Source organism: Fimicolochytrium jonesii (genome assembly GCF_025526975.1).
Source record: "Fimicolochytrium jonesii strain JEL569 chromosome Unknown EV422scaffold_5, whole genome shotgun sequence".
Lineage (NCBI taxonomy): Eukaryota > Fungi > Chytridiomycota > Chytridiomycetes > Spizellomycetales > Powellomycetaceae > Fimicolochytrium > Fimicolochytrium jonesii.
The window spans coordinates 12,907-34,971 of record NW_026515672.1 but is presented as its reverse complement, the minus strand read 5'-3'; the positions used below and the strand labels follow the sequence as shown (position 1 = coordinate 34,971).

General features: G+C 56.2%; 11 protein-coding genes across 11 annotated transcripts; 7 read left to right on the top strand and 4 right to left on the bottom strand.

Moving 5' to 3' along the window:
• The first annotated feature begins 132 nt into the window (after window positions 1–132).
• Window positions 133–1,399, top strand: EV422DRAFT_520678 (uncharacterized protein). Its single transcript, XM_053069706.1, has 2 exons — window positions 133–320; window positions 410–1,399. Exons 1-2 carry the CDS (start codon window positions 213–215, stop codon window positions 1,061–1,063), a joined length of 762 nt encoding a protein of 253 aa, XP_052927399.1. The 5' UTR covers window positions 133–212; the 3' UTR covers window positions 1,064–1,399.
• EV422DRAFT_576937 (uncharacterized protein) lies at window positions 1,400–3,124 on the top strand (the record flags this gene model as incomplete). Its single annotated transcript, XM_053073244.1, has 5 exons — window positions 1,400–1,873; window positions 1,944–2,154; window positions 2,220–2,290; window positions 2,363–2,633; window positions 2,709–3,124. The coding sequence occupies exons 1-5, from the start codon at window positions 1,754–1,756 to the stop codon at window positions 3,122–3,124; spliced, it is 1,089 nt and encodes a 362-aa protein (XP_052927398.1). The 5' UTR covers window positions 1,400–1,753.
• Window positions 3,125–3,715: 591 nt separating this feature from the next.
• On the top strand, window positions 3,716–5,972 carry EV422DRAFT_351040 (diacylglycerol acyltransferase). Its single transcript, XM_053066557.1, has 12 exons — window positions 3,716–4,056; window positions 4,139–4,258; window positions 4,331–4,387; window positions 4,462–4,487; window positions 4,566–4,574; window positions 4,646–4,678; window positions 4,744–5,017; window positions 5,098–5,121; window positions 5,233–5,322; window positions 5,415–5,601; window positions 5,688–5,728; window positions 5,798–5,972. The coding sequence occupies exons 1-11, from the start codon at window positions 3,878–3,880 to the stop codon at window positions 5,718–5,720; spliced, it is 1,032 nt and encodes a 343-aa protein (XP_052927397.1). The 5' UTR covers window positions 3,716–3,877; the 3' UTR covers window positions 5,721–5,728; window positions 5,798–5,972.
• Window positions 5,973–6,091: 119 nt separating this feature from the next.
• On the bottom strand, window positions 6,092–7,259 carry EV422DRAFT_565289 (kinase-like domain-containing protein; the record flags this gene model as incomplete). The annotated part of the gene is made up of 2 exons (XM_053072291.1): window positions 6,092–6,973; window positions 7,038–7,259. The coding sequence occupies 2 exons, from the start codon at window positions 7,257–7,259 to the stop codon at window positions 6,092–6,094; spliced, it is 1,104 nt and encodes a 367-aa protein (XP_052927396.1).
• Window positions 7,260–7,530: 271 nt separating this feature from the next.
• EV422DRAFT_565288 (uncharacterized protein) lies at window positions 7,531–8,265 on the top strand (the record flags this gene model as incomplete). Its single annotated transcript, XM_053072290.1, has 1 exon — window positions 7,531–8,265. The coding sequence occupies one exon, from the start codon at window positions 7,531–7,533 to the stop codon at window positions 8,263–8,265; it is 735 nt and encodes a 244-aa protein (XP_052927395.1).
• Window positions 8,266–9,387: 1,122 nt separating this feature from the next.
• EV422DRAFT_520654 (uncharacterized protein) lies at window positions 9,388–10,461 on the top strand. The gene is given in 3 exon segments (XM_053069705.1): window positions 9,388–10,241; window positions 10,254–10,256; window positions 10,319–10,461. 1 exon segment carries the CDS (start codon window positions 9,676–9,678, stop codon window positions 10,123–10,125), a length of 450 nt encoding a protein of 149 aa, XP_052927394.1. The 5' UTR covers window positions 9,388–9,675; the 3' UTR covers window positions 10,126–10,241; window positions 10,254–10,256; window positions 10,319–10,461.
• On the top strand, window positions 10,445–12,371 carry EV422DRAFT_520652 (uncharacterized protein). Its single transcript, XM_053069704.1, has 7 exons — window positions 10,445–10,662; window positions 10,729–10,873; window positions 10,947–11,107; window positions 11,173–11,329; window positions 11,401–11,783; window positions 11,854–11,936; window positions 12,004–12,371. The coding sequence occupies exons 2-7, from the start codon at window positions 10,754–10,756 to the stop codon at window positions 12,228–12,230; spliced, it is 1,131 nt and encodes a 376-aa protein (XP_052927393.1). The 5' UTR covers window positions 10,445–10,662; window positions 10,729–10,753; the 3' UTR covers window positions 12,231–12,371.
• A 1,720-nt stretch (window positions 12,372–14,091) lies between these two features.
• Window positions 14,092–15,122, bottom strand: EV422DRAFT_350630 (uncharacterized protein). Its single transcript, XM_053066554.1, has one exon. It carries the CDS (start codon window positions 14,943–14,945, stop codon window positions 14,190–14,192), a length of 756 nt encoding a protein of 251 aa, XP_052927392.1. The 5' UTR covers window positions 14,946–15,122; the 3' UTR covers window positions 14,092–14,189.
• On the bottom strand, window positions 15,123–16,551 carry EV422DRAFT_350629 (uncharacterized protein). The gene is made up of 2 exons (XM_053066553.1): window positions 16,285–16,551; window positions 15,123–16,172 (listed from the first exon to the last, which is right to left on the bottom strand). The coding sequence occupies exons 1-2, from the start codon at window positions 16,366–16,368 to the stop codon at window positions 15,300–15,302; spliced, it is 957 nt and encodes a 318-aa protein (XP_052927391.1). The 5' UTR covers window positions 16,369–16,551; the 3' UTR covers window positions 15,123–15,299.
• A 237-nt stretch (window positions 16,552–16,788) lies between these two features.
• On the top strand, window positions 16,789–18,011 carry EV422DRAFT_350765 (uncharacterized protein). Its single transcript, XM_053066556.1, has 3 exons — window positions 16,789–17,096; window positions 17,158–17,566; window positions 17,649–18,011. Exons 1-3 carry the CDS (start codon window positions 17,002–17,004, stop codon window positions 17,973–17,975), a joined length of 831 nt encoding a protein of 276 aa, XP_052927390.1. The 5' UTR covers window positions 16,789–17,001; the 3' UTR covers window positions 17,976–18,011.
• A 377-nt stretch (window positions 18,012–18,388) lies between these two features.
• On the bottom strand, window positions 18,389–20,871 carry EV422DRAFT_350636 (kinase-like domain-containing protein). The gene is made up of 9 exons (XM_053066555.1): window positions 20,688–20,871; window positions 20,370–20,569; window positions 20,264–20,298; window positions 20,086–20,193; window positions 19,806–19,979; window positions 19,626–19,705; window positions 19,486–19,525; window positions 18,954–19,417; window positions 18,389–18,865 (listed from the first exon to the last, which is right to left on the bottom strand). Exons 2-9 carry the CDS (start codon window positions 20,403–20,405, stop codon window positions 18,480–18,482), a joined length of 1,323 nt encoding a protein of 440 aa, XP_052927389.1. The 5' UTR covers window positions 20,406–20,569; window positions 20,688–20,871; the 3' UTR covers window positions 18,389–18,479.
• Between the last annotated feature and the right edge of the window lie 1,194 nt (window positions 20,872–22,065).

Below are 22,065 nucleotides of genomic sequence, written 5' to 3'. Positions count from 1 at the left end.
TGTGTCCGGTGTGCGCGACCAGCCGGTGACTTCTCTCTGTCTGTCGCTCTCTCAGCTGCGAGTTCCCACCCCTCCAAAACTGCCTCCAAAAGCCTCCACAAAGCCATTCAAAAGGACGCCCCCCCCCCCCCCCCCCCCCGAACAACTCGTCTGATCCTCATACGCACACACCTCCTCATCCTCTCAACCAGCCAGCCACCCACCCAGCAACAATGGCCGAACCCATCGCAACAACAACCCGCCGTCTCAAGTCCCTGCGCACCTGCTGCGGCTGCTTCTCGCTCAGGACGGGCACAATCATCCTCTCCTCGCTCGCTCTCGTAAGTCTCTCTCGTGCCAAGCGGTAAAAGCCAAAGCATACCGCCCTGCATGCTCTCTAACTATCTCCATATCATATCCCCACAAACAGATCGGCTCCATCCTTTCCCTCCTCCTCGAGTGGGACGTCATCGGCTCCGGCGGCCGCTTCCTCACCCCAGACGACCCCAACTCCCCGGACCCCATCGACCCCTCCCACCCACTCCCTCCCGTCCAAAAAGTCCGCGCGTTCACCGTCCTCCTCCTCGCTGACTCCGCTTGGGCACTCACCACCATCGCCTTTTCCGCCCTGGGTCTCTATGGCGCGATCCGTAACGACCTTGCTAAAGTCAGGCTGTTTGCTTACTTCAACATCGTTGAGACCGTTGTAAAGTTCTTGACGGGCGTGGTTAGTCTGGTCGTCTTTGCGGTCAACTGCCGTGACGGGGACGCCGTCGTCACCGGGTTCGGCAAACATGGCCACGGCCACGGTCACGGTGAACCCTCCCCTACCCCGGCCCCCCTCCCCCCAACAAACCCAGAGCTGCAGCTCTCATGCGCGATGCAGACGTGGTCGGTCGCCGTCTCGTTTGTGTTTGGGACCGCGTTGTCGGTTTACTATGCCGCATGCGTTTACAGCTACTTTGTGGATTTGAGGGCCCACCCGACAAAGTATGGGGTCAGCGGAGGGGTTTATTTGCCTGTGCATGACGATGATGTGCTTGCTGGTGGGGAGGGTGCGAGGGCGGCGAATGCGTCCGCTTGAGTGTGATGTGGGACGAGTCGCAACACTTTCGCCTTTTGCCTACCCCCGTTCATTTATCTTGACGAGGTTTGTCTTTTGCCCCTCCGTTTTCAAAGCCTCAAGTTACAGTGTCATACTTCCTATATCCTTCCCTTGTCCCTACATATGACGTTACCCCTACCACACGTTAGTCCAGTTTAGGTCTCTTTCTGGCACCGTAATGCAGAGCATTTCATTTTTTTGATGTCTACTCATAGTCGATACATACCATCCCCCTTTCTGCATCCGATGCGTCTTTCCAGATGACCCGATTTGCCCAGTAAGAAAGAACCGCTGCCCGTATGTTAGATCTGGAGCAGGCAGTGAGTGCTGTACTGTACAAGCAGTATGTGCTTTCTCCGGAGCGACTTGCAGCAACAGCGGTCGCCGCAAGCTGCATGTTCGTTGCATTGGGCCGTGAGCGCGACGTGTTGTCCGATCTGCATTCGAGTCAGTCCAGTAAGCCCAGCGGACATCGACATCGATCCGACGCCCACGCCAACCCCATTTAATCATTGACAAAGCTGACGATCACGACCCCAGGCGCAAAGTCCCTTCTAGCAACCGCTTCCTCTCGCCGCCTCCAACCCGCACACACCCCCGGTGCCCTTCCCTGTCCCTCACTTACCCCCATACAATAACCCCTCAAAACCAACCACATTCGCCTGAACAATGCCCTCAATAGCCACCCCATCCTCAACCCCCTGTCCCCTCCCATCACCCGGCCAATTCCTCTCCACCGTCTCTTCATCCTGCACAACCCTCGCCCAGCTCGCCGCCCCGGATATCTCGGTTCGTTCGGACCCCTCTCATCCCCCTTGATTGACTCCGTTGCCCTGAATCTAATTTCCAAATGGCACAGATAAACAGCGATGCGATATCGACATTTGTGGAGGGATTGGATCGTGGTATCTATGAAGATGTTGCCAACCAGCCTACTGTGAGACTTCCCTTGAAATTCGAGAGTGTGGAGCAGGAGTGCAATGTGATGGGGTTAATTGGGTTGTTGGGGTTTGGGAGTGGGTGGGATGATATGCTGGGGGAGAGGGATGCGGGGGGGACTGTGCTTTTTGGTAAGTCGGCTGGGGATGAGGTGGGCAATGGGAGAGGCATTGTATTGATCGGAGTGTGTTTAAAGGTGTGATGTCGATGCATATTTCGGCGACAAAGATCGATGGGGAGTATATGAGTAAGATGGGGCTAGCGCTGGTCAGTCCAAAAGTTGTTTTGACCCACCGCCCTTCCCGCCAGATGTTGAACCATGGCTCTTGCACCTCACAGGTCTCCGAACTCTTCAACATCCCTCTCACGCGGGACGTCCCCCACGCCACGCTGCCAATAACCCTCACAGAGCCACACCCGCTCCGCAAATACGCCGAGCAGCTCCTACACGTCATCAACGAGACCGGCACACTCCTCAAAGAAAAAGGATACCGCAACCTGGGCCACTTTATCCTGGACGCGGCGCGGCAGGGGTCCATGGACGCCCTGGTGGAAGCCCTCGTGACGACGATCCCGTCGTTGAGGGATATGGAGCGGTGGGGCGGGGTTGGTGAGTTATCCCATTCATCTCGGAACATACACCCCGCCCGCTCTCTTTTTCTAACCCACCATCCATTTTGAACAGACATCTACTTCTTCCGCCGCGCCCAACTCATCGCCCTACACACCTTCCACATCCTCCACTGCCACCGCCCGTCTTCACCATTCCCACCGACCGCACCCCACACGCTAACCCTCACCCCCGACCCCGCCCTCCTCTCACACCTCATTTTCCACAACATCGTCACACTCTCACCCACGATGCAGACCAAACTGGCCGCGGATGTGGATATGACGGCCGAGGTGGAACGATGGGATTTACGGCTGAGGGCTGTGGGTGTGGAGGCGGGACGGAGGGTTGTGCAGGCTGCTGCTGCTGCGGGGGTGGGGATGAGTGCGGGGGATTTGGAGGCGTATTTGAGAAGGGTGGGGAGCCAGGAGGAGGAGGAGCGGGGGAAGGTGGTGGGCGGGTTTGGGGGCAGGGAATCGGTTTTCTATTAGGGGCGGGGGGGTGGGGTTGGAAGGGGGGCTATGGAGATTTTTTAACGGCTTATGGAAATAGGTGGTCGTGGCTCTGGAAACGGGTAATCCCGAAGGCAGATTTTTGTCTCGATGTTGGAGGTATTCTGCTGCACGCATCATTCCCCTTTTTTCTAATATCATTGCCAAGCTGCATTTCCCCTGGGAAGTAAGTTTTTTTTTTCATACACAAATGCCAAAAGGACACGCAGGCAAACGTACATCCCCCACCTCAGAGGCATGAGCAAAACCTTTTCCCCATCCCTACCTAACCTGTTCTCCATCACACGTTGGAGCGATACAAGTTACAGCAGGATTCAGGCCCTCCCCGGATCTGGACCCTTCGAGGGCTATCTGCCGCCTATCGCTATAAGGCTTCTCGGGGCCTCCTGCATCTTCAAAATCTCGCTACAGTATATGTACATCTCGCAAACCTTTAACCCGGCCGGGTGAACCCCATTCATTGAAACCGCCCGCTGTTGAAAATACGGTGAGGGCCGCGCAGCAAAACACGCTGTCAGTCCACTTGACGCGCTGTTGCTTTTTGGGCTGTTCCCTCCTGCAGCACTTACCGCCAGCGTGACGCGCTGTCGACGCATCCAGCGGAAACCGGTCATGCAGAAACATGTCTGGAGAGCCCATCCTGCGCACACCAATCCATTTCCGCTCTAACCATAAGAGATGATCGCTTGAGTTTCCTCCATCCGTCTATAAAGCTCTGTGGACTGAACCAACATGCCCGCAGCAACCCACTTCGCCGCGTCCTCCTCCACCACCATGCACGACCACCCACCCCACTGCACCGGCCCGCTGCACCTCACCCTCCAACTCGTCTCCTCCCTCGTCCCCGTGTTCATGATCACCCTCTTCCCCGTCGCGTTGGCGTGGGCGTTGATACGGTGGACTTTCTTGCGGTACGTTGGGCTCGCCGCAAAAAAATGCCGGCCCCCTTTCACCGGAACTGACATGACTGCCCCCTTTTTTTTTCTTGTTTAGGCTGCCGTTTGTGGTATACGTGGCATGGTATATGTTTTTCGACAACGCGCCCGTGCGGGGCGGGAACGGGCGGGTCAGCAGACGGTGGAGGAATGTGATGTACTTGCCGGGGCATCTGTTGTAGGTTCCACTCCTGTTTGGGGGATGCATCGGGGGATGGGCCGGGACGGGGTGGTTGATTGACTTCCGTAGGAGTTATCTGGGAGCGACGCTGCACAGGGAGGCGGAGCTGGATCCGGCGAAGGGGCCGTAAGTTTGTGTGGAGGTGATTGTGAATTCGGACGTGTTATGGTTCTGATGCGGGGGGGCTACACCGAACACAGGTATCTGCTCGGCATTCATCCTCATGGTTAGTGTTTGCGCTCCCGGATCCGCGTGTGTCGCATCGGAAGTGTTTCTTTTGACTGATGCGTTCCGGTCTGTACAGGAGTCTTGTGTAAGAATCAGCCGCCGATGTATATGGGGTGCACAAGGGGTCGGGCCACGCTGATGGATGGACATTCGTAGGTTACTCCGGGTTTTTGAACATCATCACGGACGGTAAGAAAGGCATCGCATGCATCACCACCATCCCGGACCTGACCCCCCGCTCTCCATGCACGCAGTCGGCGGCTTCCCGACGCTCTTCCCGCACATCGACCGTCGGGTCGCGGTCCTCTCCCTCGTATTCCAGCTCCCGATCGTGCGGGAGATCGCACTCATCCACGGGCTCATCTCCGTCGAGCGCAACTCGATCCGACACTGGTTGTCGCGCGGGACGGATAAAGCTGTCGGGATCGTCGTCGGGGGCGCGGCGGAGAGTCTGGAGAGCGTGCCCGGGTGTCATCGCGTGGTGTTGAGACGCAGGAGGGGGTTCTTTAAGTTGGCGCTGGAGAATGGGTAGGTGGTGGGCGTGGTGGCTCGAAATGGGGGATCGTGGGTCCCCTTATCTCCCCTGCTAACGCAAACGTCCCTTGAAGAGCGTCGCTGGTCCCCGTGTACAGGTACGTGTGTGATGGGACGGAGACATCACCGTCTATGCAAACATTCACAATCATGGCATCCTTGCTGGATTCAACTTCCCGCCCCCCACCCACATCCGCGCACCCATTCAGTTTCGGCGAAAACCAACTCTGGACGCAAATCCGGCACCCGCTCCTCTGCCGCCTCCAACGCCGCTTCCTCGCCCTAACCGGCTTCACCATGTACGTTCTTGCTCCCTGTTCGCTCACATCTCCCCCCCCAACCCACTTCTCACATCCCATCCCCCGACGGAAATCTCACATCCGTCCGACAGACCCATCTGCTACGGCCGCTGGTTCACGCCCATCCCGTACGCGCACAAGCTCGTCACCATCGTCGGGGCGCCGATCCCCGTGCGCCGGGTCGCGAAACCTACCGAGCAGGACGTGGTGGCGTTGCGGGAGGTGTATATGGGGAAGTTGAGGGAGATGTTTGATCGGTACAAGGGGGAGTATGCTCAGGTGGGTTGAAGGAGGGGGGCAGCGGGGCTGTTGACGGGGTGGAATGGCACTGACCGAGGGCCCCCCTTTCGGGCGGTGTTTCTCAGCATCGGATAGAGGAATTGAAGTTTGTGGCGTGAGGTTGCCGGTGAGCTTCCCCCCCTCGCAACCCATCCACCCCTCCGCTCTGCCGGGAAGTTGACCCCAATACCTCAAGTGAGCTGGTTGGCTACTCCGCAAGGTATGCATCCCAGCTTGGCTGTCCTCAGATAGCTGCAGGGCCCCTCCCTGCTACACACCTGCCTGTGTGGTGGTATCGTTCGCTTTGCCCTGAAGCTGTATGTATGTAGTCCTTCCATCATAATGCAATTCCCGTGCAAAACGGATATCGCCCATGGGTACGTAGAGCTTTTGGAACTATTGTGCTCCCACCATGACCTAGCACTACACAGTACATAGTCCGCGTCTGATATACGAGGGCTCGCAACGAAAACTACAGCAATAGTCCCATCTACATACGCACCAACCTCTTAAACACACTCCCCTTTACCCACTCCACATCCCCCCCAACCCCATGTTCCAAATACTCCAACCCAAGCCTCACACACTCCTCCACACCCTCCTTCGGCCAGCCCGTCCGGGCCGGGAACACCAGCAAGTGCATCCCAAAATGTTTCACCGCTGTCAACACCTCCTCGACAGGGACATCTCCGGCTCGGGCATACGCGTCCAGGAAGGCGTCGATGAGGGCTAGGGAGACGGGGTTGGCATGGAAATGGAAGGGGAGATACATTTCCGCAACCATTTGGCCTATGTCGAGGCCTGGGGCGCTGAGGCGGCAGGCTTCCCAGTCGACCACGTGCAGGTTCTGAGAACGGGGCTCAGCCACCGTTTGCGAGAGTGAGCTAGGAACGAGGATATTCCCCGTCCAAAAGTCCCCATGTGTGACCGTCCTCCGGCCACCGTCCTCGCCAAAAAACACATCCTGAGCCCACTGCTTCGCTCGAGCGAAAAGATCCTCATTCCCCGCCAGCAGACCCGGAAACGCCGTGATCAGCCCGTGGAAAGATCCATACGTCATGCTGAATATAACCCTCGTCGCCTCATCATAGCTCGCCAGATGCCGCCTCAGCGCCTCCTGCTCTGCATCCCGGCCCCAGACGTGCAGCCGCGCGATGTAGGCCCCCAACGCCGCGCCGACGTGCACAGCGGTCTCTCGGGAAAGACGGTCCGCCAATAATGCCGTTTTGAGCGTTTCGGACTGTTGCACGTCTTCGTAGATGGCGGTATGCGAGTCTGGGAGGAACTGGAGCGGTCTCGGCGTGGAGACCGTGTTGCGATCGGTTGAGATGTCGAGGGTGGTTAGATGCTCAAGGACGGTGTATTCAAAGTTCTGCATGATATTATAAGTCAAGACCTTTTGGCTAGCAGGTGCAGTATGATTCTTATGTACCTACACTCCGTTCCGGCCCAAATTTGAACGCCCGGAATTTCGCGACGTACGGCTCCGCATGCTTGATGAACACCGTTTTGAGGCCGCTGGGGGTGGGCTCGCTCAAGTGGCCGCGGAAGGAGAAGTTGGCGTTGCCTTCTCCGATCCGCTCTATGCGTGCGCATGGAAAGGCAGTGGAGTCTAGGAGGATGAGGAACTGGGAGGGTGTGGTGTATTCGTCGGACATTGTTTCGTTGGGGGCAATGGGGACGGGCATTGGGAGGTGGTTGCCTGGCTGTTTCCCGGAGGCGACGGACGGAGAACGAGGCGTGAGACCTTCCCAACAACCCCCACATTTCCCCTCAAACCGTCGCCGGCTCTCACAACCACACTGCCAAACCAATGGCCGAAACAGCACAGATCTCCTCACCGCCAGCAGAGTCTCTTCCGCCTGGGTTGACCCTATTCAAGGACAGCAGCTCCGCCGACACCACGCTAGTCTTCAATACCGGCAGCAAATGGAAGTGCATTCCGGGGTCCTGAAAGCAAGCTCAAAATACTTCGAGAGTTCAGCGCAGTTCGTAGAATCCCAGCAGCAGCAGCAGCAGCAAAATAATGATCTGGAAAGCAAGGCAGGCGATGGCACGAGTCGATACACGTTCTCCGTCGGTGAAATCACACGCAGCGACGAATGTTTCCAACGACTAGTGTTGTTCTTCTACACCCATCAACCCGAGGATCTAGGCTGCACCGTGAAAACTGCGCTTCTGTACGTCGCGCTGGCGGATTTTCTACAAGTATCCAAGATCGACATCTTCATCCAGGTCGCAGCTCGTGCGCTGAAGGACGCCTACGTGCCCAAGTTCCCGCGATCTCCCGTAGTCAGTGAGCCCCTCATGGTCCGTCTCCTCGAGCAACTAGTATCAGACATTCAACGGGCGGAGTCATCAAAATGCGCTTGCGAGCATTGTCTGGAATGTAAGAAGTACAGTGAACGGCAATCGCAGTCAATCCTCCAGGCTCTCATCTTACCAGCGGCGTGGGTATCGTATGCACACATGGAGCGGCTTTCGTATGATGTGCTGGATCTGAGGGTACATGTGCGCCGGATCTTCAAGGGGTACGTGGATCGGATTCGGAGGGAGCGGATGCTGGAGAAGAATCTACTGCGACTGAAGCGAGGGGAGGGTCCGACGACGATGCGGGAAGCTTTGCAGGCGCTTTATGCGAGCTATTTTTACACGGAGGAATGACTCGGCATAGACGCACGCTTGCTCGATGGGAGCGTTACGACGGATGGATGGTGACAGACGTGAATGACCACGTTCAATGGGGAATCACCATGTTCGGAGACAGATGTCTGTGCAAACGCCGACCGCAACACCATCACAATACCACCCACTTCTCGATTCAGCACAATGTTGTATGTAGTTGTGGGGAGTGAATATCGCTAACGTATAATGGCGGCAACGACGAGAACCTCGGGTTTTGATCTTATTTGTGTAGCCGGCTGGCGTCAAAGCGGTAGTATATAGGGTCATAGTCATTCAGAGCGCCAGACGTATGCTATGAAACATGTAGTGTCAATGCAAATGCCAGGAAACAACCACAATGACCTCGCTGTCAATCTCTTTGCTCCGTGAGAGAATCTCTGACGTCTACTACGCTTCACCGAACTCGTTACTACAAATGTGAAGAACACCCCAAGGAGTGGTTTCGGCGGCAGAGGGACAGTGGTCGACACACCTTACGCAAATATTGCTATCTTGGGGTGTTCGAGGAGTGAAACAACACATCCGCACTTCATTGTGCCCAGAGAGGAAACGAATGAGAGGGCCAAACTGTTGGCGTCTTCGCACCTGCGCTGAACTCACCTGTCCCCCAATCTATGCCACACGCCCCCATCAACGCCCGATTGTTAACTGAGATATACAAGCTGGCGCCAATTTGCGCTTCCTTCAGCATCAATATTCCCGACATCAGGTCATCGACCCCGGTGGAATGTGGGGCCGTGGGAGCGGAATCCGGCTCCCTTGTGGTAGATATGTAGAAAGGAGAGGAGACGGGTGCAGTACAGTGGTTGGGTACGTAGATAGTTAGCTTAGGCCCAAAGCCCACACCCCTTTCCCTTCCCTTCCCGATGGCACTCTGAACCGAGTTGCATCTTGAATACGCGACCCATCCCCCTGTGTAGGTCGTGAATGAACCAATGCTGACTCGTTCCACGTCCCTCTGGGCCACCGGAACAACGTGGGAAGTCGTCGAGGCTTTCAAAGCCCATCTTTCCAAAGAAGTGGGCCCTTACCAGCTAGAGGATTGTTTGATGGAACAGTGTTTGGCGCTGTTTGGGGACGCTGTGAAAGGAAGAACCTACGACGCAACTGCCCCTGCACAGACTGCCCAGGAAGGAGGGGCACGCGACCAAGCCGTGGATGAGCCCCTGGGGAAACAATGGACAATGACGTGGACAGCTCTTCTGGGCATGCGCCTGTCAGTCCGCCAGGTCGTCAGGGTCCGCCGCACTGGTCGTCGACGATGTGCCTCTGAAGCGCAGCTTGAGGTGGAGCGAGAAACACCGGGATGGAATCTGCCACAGAGTGTTCATTTCCATCCTGCTCGATCTCAGCACCCGACATCTTCGTGTAAACTACCTTCAGCGCTGGATGTCCATCCAGCTCCAGCTTTCGAGTGTCAGCACCGATCAACAGACAAAGATCGCCAGGGTTGGCCTCTCCCTCGTCCCGCAACACAACGTCGCCCGGGCCCAGGCAGCCATTGCCGCTCACGAAGGGGACGTGTCCTTGCGACTTGCGCTTTCGAACACTTCCGCCGTGGTTCTCGTTGATGACTTCAACTGGCATCAGGGACGGGGAACACCAAATGAGCGCGGCAAGCGATCCATCACCCGGACAACAGCGAACGTTGGTGTGCGGACTTGGGATGTCTCGGAAATGTCTCGCCTACCCTCGGGGCCGGGGCCGTTGCGCCCCAATTTCCAAACAATCGGGTTTGCGGAGCATGAGCATGTTCTTTCGCAGTATTGTCCGCTGTGGGATCAGACACTGACCTCGTACATCGTCAAACGCGGCAATGGAGGGCAGTATATTTTGTAGCCTTTGTTGCATTGTGGGCATTCGAGGCGGGGTTGGGTGTAGAGGTGCGAGATTGGGGACTGGTCGGTTGTGCGGAAGGCTGTGAAGGGGTCGGTTAGCTTGGGATTGGAGGCGTCCAAGGGGGTAAGTTGGGGTGAGTAGGGTTCAAATATTTAAGAGACCGACTGGGAGAGGCGAGTGCAGCGTACCTTGTTGGGTTCGAGCCTGGGTCCGTAGGAGTTGCTTGGCTTGTTGGTGTACTAGTGTGACTGCTGGCTGCTGGGTGCGTATATAACCGAGGACGGAGTGTCGACTCGCCCGCCGGGACGAAAGCAGAAAAAAAGTGCGAGCGGAGATGGGGAAAAGATGCAGAGAGAAGATGATCAGCGACCACCGACGCGTGCTTCATGAATCATGACTCAGCGCGCTCAAAGACCTTCACCCTCAAAAGGGCGCCCGCCTCTTGCCTGGGGAGGAACTTCGAACTTGCCAACAACAAAAGGGACTAACAGTGCTCAGCTTTTGCAGAAGGTTGAGACGTCTTTTGTCACAACTAAAGTCAGTGAAACAGAGTTGCGTTCAGTGTGTGGTCAGCGGTCTCCTAACGCACGGCTCCAAACGCAGGTGTGCAGCTCAGAGTCCGACCGAAATGACATTTTCCCACGCGTCCTTCCACAGAGGCATCAGGCTGATGTCAACAGCGGCTCGCTCGTCCAAGCTCACCATCGGGCTCATTCCGGCGGACGGGATTGGGAAGGAAGTCATACCGGTAGGCCTTTGGATGGTCCGTTTGGTTTTGGGGGACACACGAAACGCTGACTGACCTCAATTCCCACACTCAGGCTGCACGTCAAGTCCTGGAAGCCGTGTCCCCCAACCGGTTCTCGTTCCTTTCCCTAGACGCGGGCTTTGAACATTTCCAGAAGACGGGCAAGGCGCTTCCGGATGAAACTGTACAGGCTCTACGGACAAAATGCGCTGGGGCTTTATTTGGTGCTGTGAGGTGGGGTGACCGCCATCTTTCCACCGTGGTTGGCCAACATGACACTTATTTTTACGTCCCCAAAGCTCCCCTTCTCATAAGGTCGCGGGATATTCATCGCCTATTGTTGCTTTGCGCAAGACCATGGATCTGTATGCAAATGTCAGGCCGGTGGCTAGCCCGGTTGGCTCGTCGGAAAAGCCAATCGATATGTTGATCATCCGCGAGAACACGGAGTGCTTGGTGAGCCCTCCCATCGGGTTCTCTACTGAAAATCTGGCGCGTGTTCTTACCACTCGACGCTCTTACTTCAGTACATCAAAAGCGAAAGGATAGAGACAGCAGCAGACGGGACCAAAGTCGCATGGGCCGACCGGAAAATCTCCGAGTTCGCATCCAAGCGCGTCGGACGAATGGCGTTTAACCTCGCGTTGAAGCGAGCAGAACTACGCAAAGCTCGCTCGGGAGGCGCGCAGACCGTGCCACCGAAAGTGACCGTCGTGCACAAGTCCAATGTGCTGAGCGTCACAGACGGGTTGTTCCGCGAGTCGGTCCTGGCCGTGCAGAGCGAGAAGCCCGAATACGCCGCTGTGAAGGTCGAGGAGCAGTTGGTAGATTCGATGGTGTATCGTATGTTCCGGGAACCGCATGTGTTTGATGTTGCTGTGGCGCCGAATTTGTATGGGGATATTATCAGGTTCGTGACGATGACAAAGCGGAACGACCTTCTTCCTGGATGGCTGTTCTCACACTTCGACGCTTCTCAGCGACGGGGCGGCGGCATTAGTCGGAAGTCTCGGAGTCGTCGCCAGCGCAAACGTCGGCGATAACTTCGTCCTCGGTGAACCAGGTACGTAACCCCAATCCAATTACACTCCCCAACCACCTCAAACTAACCACTCCTCCCCCTCCACAAGTCCACGGCTCGGCCCCCGACATTGCCGGCAAAGGCATCGCCAACCCAATAGCAGCCATCAGATCCGCCGCCCTGCTGCTCGAACATCTGGGTCTACCCGCGGAGGCGGCGAGGATTCACGCGGCGGTGGATAAGGTGCTTTTGGGTGGGAAGGAGAGCTTGACGCCGGATTTGGGGGGACGCAATACGACCGAGGGTGTTACCGGGGCGGTTATTAGGAGTCTCTGATGCGGCGTATCAGTTTGGCTTTTTCGAAAAACCGGAGTGGCTGTTACTTTTATGGTTTTTTAGAGTGGATTCTTTGTATGATAGACTGAATGAAGTTTAATAGGCATGCGGAATATGCGAACGGGAAGTGTAGGACGCTGGGAATTTGCCCCATACCTTCTGGCTAACTCACATTATGTAATCATGTCCAAGAAAAAGCGACAGCGCGCCCTCCCTTGAGTGACAGGGCTTCCGTCCTTCAGGCACTCGCCCAAGACACCTCTGCCTCACCTGAGAGCACAGAGGAAGTTCGCCACCAACGTACCGTATGATCGAGCGTTGGTTAGCAAATTCTCCAGTGACTTCTAACCAGCACTCGATCATACCCTTGCGTCCGGCCACCCCTCGATACGAGTTCGAACCACAAATCGATAAAATGGCTCTCTCCTCAAAAGACACTATTCTGGGAAACCGAGCTGTCTCCCAACATTTGATGTTCAATCATACCCACACCCAGCGCCCTCGAATACACTGCATCTCTCAGCTCCCGCACCTCGCCTGACTACGCCGCTGTCCTGCACAGGCAGGTTGTCACACTTCGTCAAGGCACAGACCACAGCGATGAAGAAACCAAGGGAGCGGACGAAACCGATTCCAGACTACATCAGACTAAACGCCAACGATCGTTGGGAGAGACAGACAGACGGTGGGACGCAAACCATGCTTTATAGCGTCCTGTGCAAATCCCATCGACATTCCCAACACCGCTGCATAGATCCCCCGTGCGTTCGGAATCGCGCCATGGGCTCCGAGTCCGTGTTATCGAACCCATCGTTGCATCGAGTCCCCCCGTGCGATGACACACAGGGACGTGGGTCAGGTCTCGCCCCCGCCATGCGACGCTGTGAGGTTTTATACGCTCCCGTGTTCCGTCCCCGCCCAACACAACACCACCCCCCCGCGCCGTTCGGTCGTCGCGTATCCACGACCACCTAGACCCGCTCGCCCGCCGGCCTGTGGAGGAAATCCGAGCTGCGCATGGAGGTTGTGAGATTCAAAAGGCGCGACGGTACCATGGAGGTGTAGGATAGGGTAACGCGGACGCAGTGGGAATGGACGAAGGGCGGCTGGGGATTTATCGTGAAGAACGCGGAGGCGGGGGGGGGGGGGGGGGGGGGGGAGAGGGAAGAGGTGGGTGCATGCATTGGCCGTGCGTACCGAGAGATGGACGGTGATCGAGGGGAGGGGAGGGGAAGGTTGGCTCGATTCAATCAAACTGCATATGAGTTATGATGCCTTCTTTGAAGGGGAGTCGGGGTGTCCGGTCGATGTTTGGGGAGGTGGGGCATTGAGGCAAAGTGGGACATAGATATAGAGGGACGTTGAGCGTGCGACAAGGGCGTACCCGCAAGCAAGCGGCGTTGGAAGGCGCCGTACGACAGTGACATGACTGAACAGACGGAACAACTGGAACGAGCGCAGGCGCTTTGCCGAGGACGCGACCGACGCTCGGGTAGAGCCATACGAAGCAACATTTGAAGAACTCTGCAATGGCGCCATAGACGCAGGTATTCGCGGCGCCAGACATGCTCAAAGTGGCGACGCGAGACGGGCCGCTGATGGAGGTGGGAACCTTTGTCAAATGGGCGAGGCGAACGACAAAGGGGAAGGATCTTTCTGGGTCGAGTATTTGTCCTTAGATGTTTAGGTAGTAAGACATTAGCGGCTAGATTTAGTATTCCCGTCTTTTCTACATCTTCCCGTTCGATAATGCTAATCATCATTCATATATTTTGACATCCCAAAATTTATCTCGTTGCACATTGCGCACATCCCATCCTGCGAAAAGCATCTGGCGTACAATCAAACAAAAACACCACCAGGTAGAACGAATTCCGTACCAAAAAGGTGGCACAGCGCATCATCGCTCGCGGGAGGGGCGAGCCGCGCAGCATAAGGAAATCCCTCATGCAGGAGGCGCTAATGCTCAAAAGGCGCCTCAAAAGCCCTAGCCTTCTCCCTGACCTCCTCCAACCGCTCACTCCTAACCTGCTCGGCAACCTCACTCTTCCTCCTCAACTCGCGTTCCAACGCCCCTCGCCTCTTCTCCTCCTCGGCCTCGCGTCTCTGCACGCCCTCCAGACTCGCCGGATGCACCCCCGTCTCCGCCGCGTGCTGCGCAACCTCGGCTTTATGCTGCTCATGCACCTCCAACGCGTGGGTGGATTTGGTGTTCAGTTCATGGATCGTGGACGCGATCTTCTCGGCCTCGAGCGATGCGCGGCGGGCGAGGTTTTCGGCCGAGTGGGAGAGCGTTTCCGCGGCGTGGTGCGAGCGTTCAGAGCGGTGCTGCGAGGCGTTGGCCACCGCGTGCGAGTGCTGGTGAAGGTGTTTGGAGGCTTCCGCGAGCTTTTGCGCTTCGAGCGCGGCTTTGCGTTGGAGGACTTGTTCGGTTCGCGTGGACATTTTTGTGCCGGGAAATTTGGGTTGTGGGTGGAATGGATGGATTGGGATTGACTGCCTGCTTTCCAGTTTTTTGCTGAGTTCCCGAGTGCTTTCAGGTTTGACGGTTGCGATGGGCTCAGGCGGCGAGAAGGATGCCTTGCAGCTATTTATCGTCGTTGAATAACCTTGCGAATATCTTAGGGCAACGAAAAAACGGGTCACCTGGGCCAAATGCAAAGGGTTGCCTTGCCGTCCCCAAACGCGTCGAAAAGTAAACAGTCGTGACATCATCGAGTCCAACAGCAATACCCGACGCGTGCAGCAAATACAGTACTACTTCTTCATATTTCCGCAAAGCACTCCAAAAAGCAACCAGAAAACTAAATAACAGAGAAAAGACTATCAAAAAAGTGGGGGTATGCATAGAAACCAAAAAAGAGCCAAAAAGACAATATTGGGACAAATAGGGGCCAGCAGGTGGAGGAATGAGAGATTTGTAAGGGTGGGGGTTCTGCGGCGAATTGAGAAAGTACGTTCAAAGGCGTTCGGCTTGCATAGCTGTGAGAGTGAGGAGGCATACTGCGGGCGTGGGCATTGTGTGCATGTGCGTTGAAAATGCGAGACTGTTCGCGTATCGCGCATCGCCTACTCCGCCCTCTCCACATCACCCCCTTCACCTTCCTCGTCAGGGCCCTCCCCCTTCACAGCATCCACCAAATCCGCCCTACACATTGGACACACGCCTCTACGTTCCGTCAACCACGTCTCAATGCACGCGCCATGGAAGTAATGCCGGCACGGCACGAGCTCCCTGATCGGCTCGCCCTCGACGAACGGCTCGATGCAGATTGGGCATGTGTCGCTTGGGTAGGGGTATGACATCGTTGAGGAGTTGGAGGTTGAGCTTCTTGTTGTTGTGGAGGAGGTTGCGGTGAGGGAGGAGAGGCGGCGCGTTGGGGGTGGGTTTTGCATTTGGAGAGGAGGTTGGTCGGGCTCGATGAGGGTGGTGGTGGAGATGCACTGAGAGAGGGGTAGCCGGTGGTGATGTGGTTGTGGGCAATCGTCACGTAGCGGTGTCGCTGCTGCGACATCCCGCGCATCCTGAAAACCACCTGATTCGGCAGTAACCGGCAAAACCATCTCGCTCAAATCCCCGCCCTTCGCCTCCACCTCCTGCTTCGCCATCCGCATTTCCGGCTCTAGCTTATTATTCCCAACCTTGGGTCCCAGCAACCCGCGCTTGTTCTGCCTGCGCTCCTTCTGCTTGCGGTACGGCCGCGCCGGGAAGTACTCGTCGATGTTCTCCTTGCGAATAACGTGGTTCCCGCCGGCGCGGGAGGGCGAGTTACCGCCGCCTGGGATCGGGCTGCCTGAGCCGGCTGCACGCCCGGGGAAGTCGAAGGCACCGCCGGCGGCTTCGACGTCGATGGCGCGTTGGATGGCGGCGAGACGGCGCCGGGCCCACCAGGAGAGAACGCACGTGCAGGGGATGCCGAAGAGGATGACGCCCCCGATCAACTACATGGAATGAGATGGGAAAGGTGGTCAGATAGTGCTATGTCAACATACGGAACAAATGCCCGTGTCTCGGTGTCTTCCCATATGCAACTTGAATTATGAGCATACTCACAGCAACACCAAACTGCCACAACAGCCCAGACCCGCCCGCTGTAGCTGTAGCGATAGGGGGCGTGTCGGGCCTCGGGGTGGCCATGTTGCAACTTCCGTATGTGAAAGTTCAAACTCTCTCTTTCTCTCTCTCCCACTCTCTCCCCAAGAAAAAAAAGGGTATCTGCGGACTGCTCAGCGATTTGCTTTATCCCTCGGTCCCTTCCTGCAAAGAATTTGTATGGGTGCTTCGTGTATGGGGCTCTCTGCGAGTGTGTCCGAGGAGAGGGCAAAAGGCCGCCGGGAGAAATGAAGCCAAGATGCTGAAGATGTGCTGAATATGCTGCTGCGCACGGGTGAATCTGCCGAGAATGTTCGCTGAACTATCGACGACTTTCGACGATGAAGGGGTTGTATTGTGGGAGGGATTATGTTTGCTCCCTGCGTTCCAGTTGTTCCAAAGGGCTGAACGTTAAGATAGTAAGTCTGATAGTAAGTAATTCAGGGGCGACGGGAGGAACGGCGAGCGGAGGGAAGAGTGAGTTGGGCTCAGTCGAGGCTTTCGCAGCATCCACAGAAACCACACCCACTGCATTTGCATAGAGTAGACAGTACGATTATCCCGTTCTCCCCGCACTCCCATCCGCTGTGAGCTTGGATACGAGCTCTGAGGTGTATAGCGCCTAACCCCCTTCTCAGCACTCATACCACTTTTGCGGAAGGAAGCGAACTTTCCGTCATGTCCGGGAGACCAAGCCGACTAGGCACGCCAGCCGACTTCAGCAGAACAGACGAAACAGCACAGCTGACGTGGTGGACGCCGGTCGTCCGTTGGTTAGTCTAAACTCCATCTTCAGATTTCATTCACCTCCGCTAAAACATGTCAATAATGCAGGGAAAAGAAGTGGGTAACCCCCGTCGGCGCAACCGGCCCCTCCATCCTCCCCAAAGGGCTCACCCACGAGCCCCGGATCCTCAAATACGTCAAAGTCTCCGAAAAGCGGCGCCCGTCCTTCGTCGACGACGACGAGGGCAGTCTGTCACCAGAGCCCTCAAACGCCGAACTCGAGCAGGAGGAGGATAATGCGCAACCAGCCACCCACGATCTGGAAGGCGATAACGCGTCCGAAGAAGACTTGGATGCAGACGCAGATCCGGATGGGGATACGGGCACGGTGGAGGAGTTGCAGCGGCAGGAGCGGCCGGATAATGTGGATGAGATGGAGCAGTTGGAGTCGACGCAGTTGATTGTCGAGGAGGCGATTGAGATGTCTGGGGCCGGGAGGGATCTCATTACTGCAAAGGTGAGATGGACGAAGTCTGATCGATGTACGGATGGATATATGGGGCTCATGGATCGATGGATATTTGTTGATCTGCCCCCAGGACGTGGAAGAAGCTCTGTCCCACCCCATGCAAAGCAGCCCACACGTTCGACACGACCGTGCCGCCTCGCCCAAGAAATCTCCCCTGCTACCGGTTAGTCCGCAAAAGGTGAATGTGGGCCTGGCGCAGATTGAGGTGTCCCCAACGGGAGAGTTGGAGGTGACGGAACCAGCAGCAGAGTCTCGTACCACTGGAGAAGTCGCGGAGACGTCGCCGAGGCAAGGGGGTGCGGAGCCTGCGGTCGAAGGAGACGCGATTAAGCCGGAAGAGGATATTGATATCATGGACGATCCTATGGTTACTGATGAGACACCGGCACAATCATGAGAGTTCTTGATAAGAGATAGCCAAAGAGGAAAGGCTGACAACAGAAGAGCAGCCCGGTGGCTACAACAACAGTCATACGGCTGACGGAGCAACTGGCTGAGCGGGCCTTAGGAGCGGCGACTCGGAGAGACGACCCAGTCTCAGATTTGGGCGGACATGGGCCCGCGTAGAGGACAGGGGAGTGAGATGCCGGAAAGGCATAGAAACTTCGTAAGCTGCGTGACGGAGGGCGTAGAGCATCGGCAGGACGTCGTGCTCGCAACGCCGTAACAACAACAACTCACATCCTTGAGCGACACCAACGCCTCGACTCCCATGGCCATGCATATATGTAATTAGCCCAGTGGGAAGAAATGTATAAATCTATACAGAGAGAAGCGCTGATGAAGGAGTTTGTTGTGCAGCCCGGTCTAGGATGCCCTCTTCTGTGGATCGAACAAGGATAGCGACACTTTAAGGTCGGCGGAAAGCCCGCACGTCGGCGTTGCTTTCTGACCGCAGCGTTTATGGTATGATGTGTCGCAGTCTACCCAAACCGCAAAAATCAGTATTCCGTCCACACTCCCCTCCCCCCACTACCATCCACAACGGATGAACCATACCATCACACTGCAAATGCTTCTTCGTAATCCCAATCCTCTTCGCACACACCTCACATTTCGCCATAGTCGGCCGCGAGACTACCGAGAAGCGGTGCGGGACGTAGTGGCCCAGCCGCCGCATCGTTGCTGAGGAGGGGGAGCCTTGGTGGATTGATGAGGGGGGCTGCGAGGCGATCCGCGCGGCGATGCTTTGGGCGGATTGGGAGGGAGAGGGGGATGGGAGCGCGTCGTGGGAGGTGGTTGGACTGCTGGAGCTGCTAGGTGGGGCGAGGGAGTCGGGGGAGCCGTCTGCATGGATTCAGAGAGTTTTTTTAGTCCAGGGCCGGCCGATATCACAACCCGATACCCTGAAACGAACAAAGACATTCCCACGCACCCGTCAAACTCCCATCCGAACCCGCAATCCTCGCCTCCCCAGCCGCCGACGTCGCCACACTCGCCCCCCTCCCAGCCTCACTCTCCATAAACGCGCCAATATTCCCCGGCCGCTCCGCCACCACCTCCGCCTCCAACCTCCTCAACCTCGTCAACACATCCTTCAACCGCGGCCGCTTCTCCGGATCCGCGTCCGTGCACGTCCGCGCAATCTCGAGGAAATCCCCCGGGCAGTTGGGCGCCGCGACAATGCTGGCGGCGTCGATCCCGAAATACGGCGTTTCGCGACGGAAGGATTGGGACGCGTCGCTCGAGAGGGTTATCAGCTCGCAGAGGATGATCCCGTATGAAAAGACGTCGACGCGTTCGTCGAAGGCTTGCCCGAGGATGATTTCAGGCGCCATGTAGGCGTCCGTGCCGCAGAAGGAGAGGCGGCCCCGTTCTTCTTTCGTTGTTGCTACTTCTCTGTTTGATGGTCACGGCTTCAGTCGTCTCGCCCTAAATACATATCAGATGTCTGAGTACTGACTGACCTGGATAGCCCGAAATCGCATATCTTAAGACGGAGATTCTCTTCGCAGCAAAGAAGAAAGGGGAACCGCATCCTCAGCATCCCCACCCTCTATGGCATCCCACACATCCCCCACCTCAAATATGCTTCCTCCCGTTTTACCTGTCAGAAGCAAATTCTCGCTCTTCAAATCCCGATGAATGATCCGATGCGCATGCAGATACACCAACGCCCGCGCCGTGCTAAAAAGAAAACACCCTGAAACGTCAATGCCCGACCCGAAAGACCTCAATAATCACATAACTCCCAGCCCCCAACCCCCAACCCGCCACCAAAACTCACTCAATAGCGAAACTAATCCTCAACTTCCACGCCGGATCCACCCCTACTTTATTCGCGCTCGCCTCGATCCACGATTTCAGGTGCCCGCCCGTAATCAGTTCCGTGACGAGGTACAGTTTGCGCTCGTGCAGGCTGATGCCCATGTATTGGAGGACGTTCGGGTGGTGCACGGAGCTAACGGATGGGTGGGGAGGGGACATAAAGGCGAGTGTGGGTGCGGGGGGGGGGGGGGGGGGGGGGGGGGGAAGGAGCGGGGTTGGGGAAACGGGATGTGATATACCTGAGAATATCGACCTCGCGTCCAATGTACTTCTGCACATCGAACCCGGGCTGGTTGGAGATGTCGAGGAACTCTTTGACGGCGACGTCCGTGCCGAGATAGTCCGCTCTGTATAGATCATCGGGGTTATGAAAATGTGGTTGGAGAAATATTTGTGCTTCAGTGGTGCAGGACGTACTTCCGCACAATCCCGAAACTCCCCGTTGATATATCCTGCAATTCATGGGAAGGATCAGAAAATGCCTGTGCGATTGATAATCGGCACCGTGCAGGCATCGCCAAACCTCGAAATGTGTTAGCTCCTCCCATGGTATCGCCATGATGTGTATATTTGTGGCAAAAAAAAATGAAACCCAAAAGGCCTGTGCTGGAAGTTTTCAAAGCTTGATTTTACAGGAGAAGTGGAGTATGCGGTCTGCAAGGAGGAGGGGCTTGGCAACACCACAGAAAGTTGGGGGAAGCCTCCTTGTTGATCTAGGTGAAGCTTAACTCATTTTATGGACGGAATTGACGATAGAACGTGCACTCCTGGGGGTCCCGAAAAACAAGATAAGAATGGGCAAAGGGTTCGGCACCTTTCGGCACCTTGCCTCCATGCTTACCCGTGCCCAAATACCGGCTTGATACCAAGCGCGAGTCTCATAACTCGCTGAGCGAAATAGGAGTGCGAGGTTCTTCCGGTGCACACGTATTGGGTGCTGGATCGTTGCGTTTTGCCCCGCAAATTCGCTAGACCTATTGCGTGACAATGGCAGATACAGCTGTTCAGATTTCGATTTGCTTTCAGTATTCGAAGAATGGACCCGCGACGATGTGGCCTTTCAGCTTGTGGTAAACGAGCCAGTCTTGTGTTGGCTGGCGGAGTTTTGCTGATTCAACGCGCGACGCGTTCGGGTTAGGGATGGTGTGAATGGAGTTCTCAGCGGCTTCTTTATCACCACCGTACGAGCAACGTTCTTGATGAGTTCTGCCATTTTTTTTCTCTTTTTCCGAGCTCATCGAAACACTGCCTAGATACGCTGTGGCCGGACCTTTGCCATGTTAAAGCCTCCGACTAGATGCTGATTAATGAAAAACCTACGCAGCTGATCCCACCAAATGCACAGCTCTCGGCAAAGTGCGATGACATACCCCAATAAACTATATGTACACCTTCCGGAAATCGTCTACAACGAACCACATAGACCCTGCCATTTGCTCTCCCCTTGGTGCTATGAAGCAAGCCTACTCGCAATTCTTCGATACTGTTCAACCGACAGCAGCCTTCGCCGCCACAAGATCACATATCCACTCGCCACCAAGAACACGATGTTCACCATCTAAAGAAAAATCGCACCCTCACATTCAGCACATTCTTCGTTCATCAAAATGCGCAAAATGATTTGATACCTACCTCGAAGACCGCCAGACTCCCCGCCCCCGCCCCCGCCGCCGCATCGCACTCGACCCAGTCCATGTACGGCACCTCTTGGTCCGGAGCGAGCTTGACGACATCTTTCGGGTTCCAGGGTAATGCCTCGGTGGTGTTGACTGGAACTTCGTAGGATTTTTGGCACTCGAGGCGTTGTTTGCTGCCGGTGTCGGTGCAGTACGGGACGGTTGCTGATTTCTGTAAACCGATGAGTGAGCGTATACTCGATGCCTTGGGAAAAGCATGTTTGCGCTCATACCATTTCCTCGGCGGTGCATTCCTCGCAGTCCCCGGTTGGGCTGCAGTCGTAGACGTAATAGGTTGAGGAGATTTCGAAGACTTTTGTTGATGGGATGTCGCTGCTGGATAGGGGCGATAATGCGTGGGTGGAGTGGTTCCCGATGGCGAGGAGGGCGGATAGGACCAGCAGGGAGAGCAAAAATCGGCGAGGGAGGGATATTGAAGGGATATGAGGTCGTCGCCGTGGGTTCCGGGGTTGTATTGTGCTACCCATCTTGCCCTCCCTCTACGGAAATGCTGCTGTTGGAGTAAGTTTCGTGTGAGCGCAA

Excerpts from the sequence above, each read along its gene's own strand:
- EV422DRAFT_520678 (XM_053069706.1), top strand. The coding sequence starts at position 213 with ATGGCCGAACCCATCGCAACAACAACCCGCCGTCTCAAGTCCCTGCGC. Across the intron at positions 321-409 it reads TCCTCTCCTCGCTCGCTCTC|ATCGGCTCCATCCTTTCCCT; the intron begins GTAAGTCTCTCT and ends CCCCACAAACAG.
- EV422DRAFT_350630 (XM_053066554.1), bottom strand. The coding sequence starts at position 14,945 with ATGATGTCACGACTGTTTACTTTTCGACGCGTTTGGGGACGGCAAGGC.
- EV422DRAFT_350765 (XM_053066556.1), top strand. The coding sequence starts at position 17,002 with ATGTCCGGGAGACCAAGCCGACTAGGCACGCCAGCCGACTTCAGCAGA. Across the intron at positions 17,097-17,157 it reads TGGACGCCGGTCGTCCGTTG|GGAAAAGAAGTGGGTAACCC; the intron begins GTTAGTCTAAAC and ends TCAATAATGCAG. Across the intron at positions 17,567-17,648 it reads GGGATCTCATTACTGCAAAG|GACGTGGAAGAAGCTCTGTC; the intron begins GTGAGATGGACG and ends ATCTGCCCCCAG.
- EV422DRAFT_351040 (XM_053066557.1), top strand. The coding sequence starts at position 3,878 with ATGCCCGCAGCAACCCACTTCGCCGCGTCCTCCTCCACCACCATGCAC. Across the intron at positions 4,388-4,461 it reads CTGGATCCGGCGAAGGGGCC|GTATCTGCTCGGCATTCATC; the intron begins GTAAGTTTGTGT and ends CACCGAACACAG. Across the intron at positions 5,018-5,097 it reads AAGTTGGCGCTGGAGAATGG|AGCGTCGCTGGTCCCCGTGT; the intron begins GTAGGTGGTGGG and ends CGTCCCTTGAAG.
- EV422DRAFT_520654 (XM_053069705.1), top strand. The coding sequence starts at position 9,676 with ATGTCCATCCAGCTCCAGCTTTCGAGTGTCAGCACCGATCAACAGACA.
- EV422DRAFT_350629 (XM_053066553.1), bottom strand. The coding sequence starts at position 16,368 with ATGGCCACCCCGAGGCCCGACACGCCCCCTATCGCTACAGCTACAGCG. Across the intron at positions 16,173-16,284 it reads TGTGGCAGTTTGGTGTTGCT|TTGATCGGGGGCGTCATCCT; the intron begins GTGAGTATGCTC and ends CATTCCATGTAG.
- EV422DRAFT_350636 (XM_053066555.1), bottom strand. The coding sequence starts at position 20,405 with ATGGCGATACCATGGGAGGAGCTAACACATTTCGAG. Across the intron at positions 19,980-20,085 it reads CGCGAGGTCGATATTCTCAG|CTCCGTGCACCACCCGAACG; the intron begins GTATATCACATC and ends CCCATCCGTTAG. Across the intron at positions 19,706-19,805 it reads AGGATTAGTTTCGCTATTGA|CACGGCGCGGGCGTTGGTGT; the intron begins GTGAGTTTTGGT and ends TTTTCTTTTTAG.
- EV422DRAFT_520652 (XM_053069704.1), top strand. The coding sequence starts at position 10,754 with ATGACATTTTCCCACGCGTCCTTCCACAGAGGCATCAGGCTGATGTCA. Across the intron at positions 11,108-11,172 it reads GCTTTATTTGGTGCTGTGAG|CTCCCCTTCTCATAAGGTCG; the intron begins GTGGGGTGACCG and ends ACGTCCCCAAAG. Across the intron at positions 11,330-11,400 it reads GCGAGAACACGGAGTGCTTG|TACATCAAAAGCGAAAGGAT; the intron begins GTGAGCCCTCCC and ends CTCTTACTTCAG.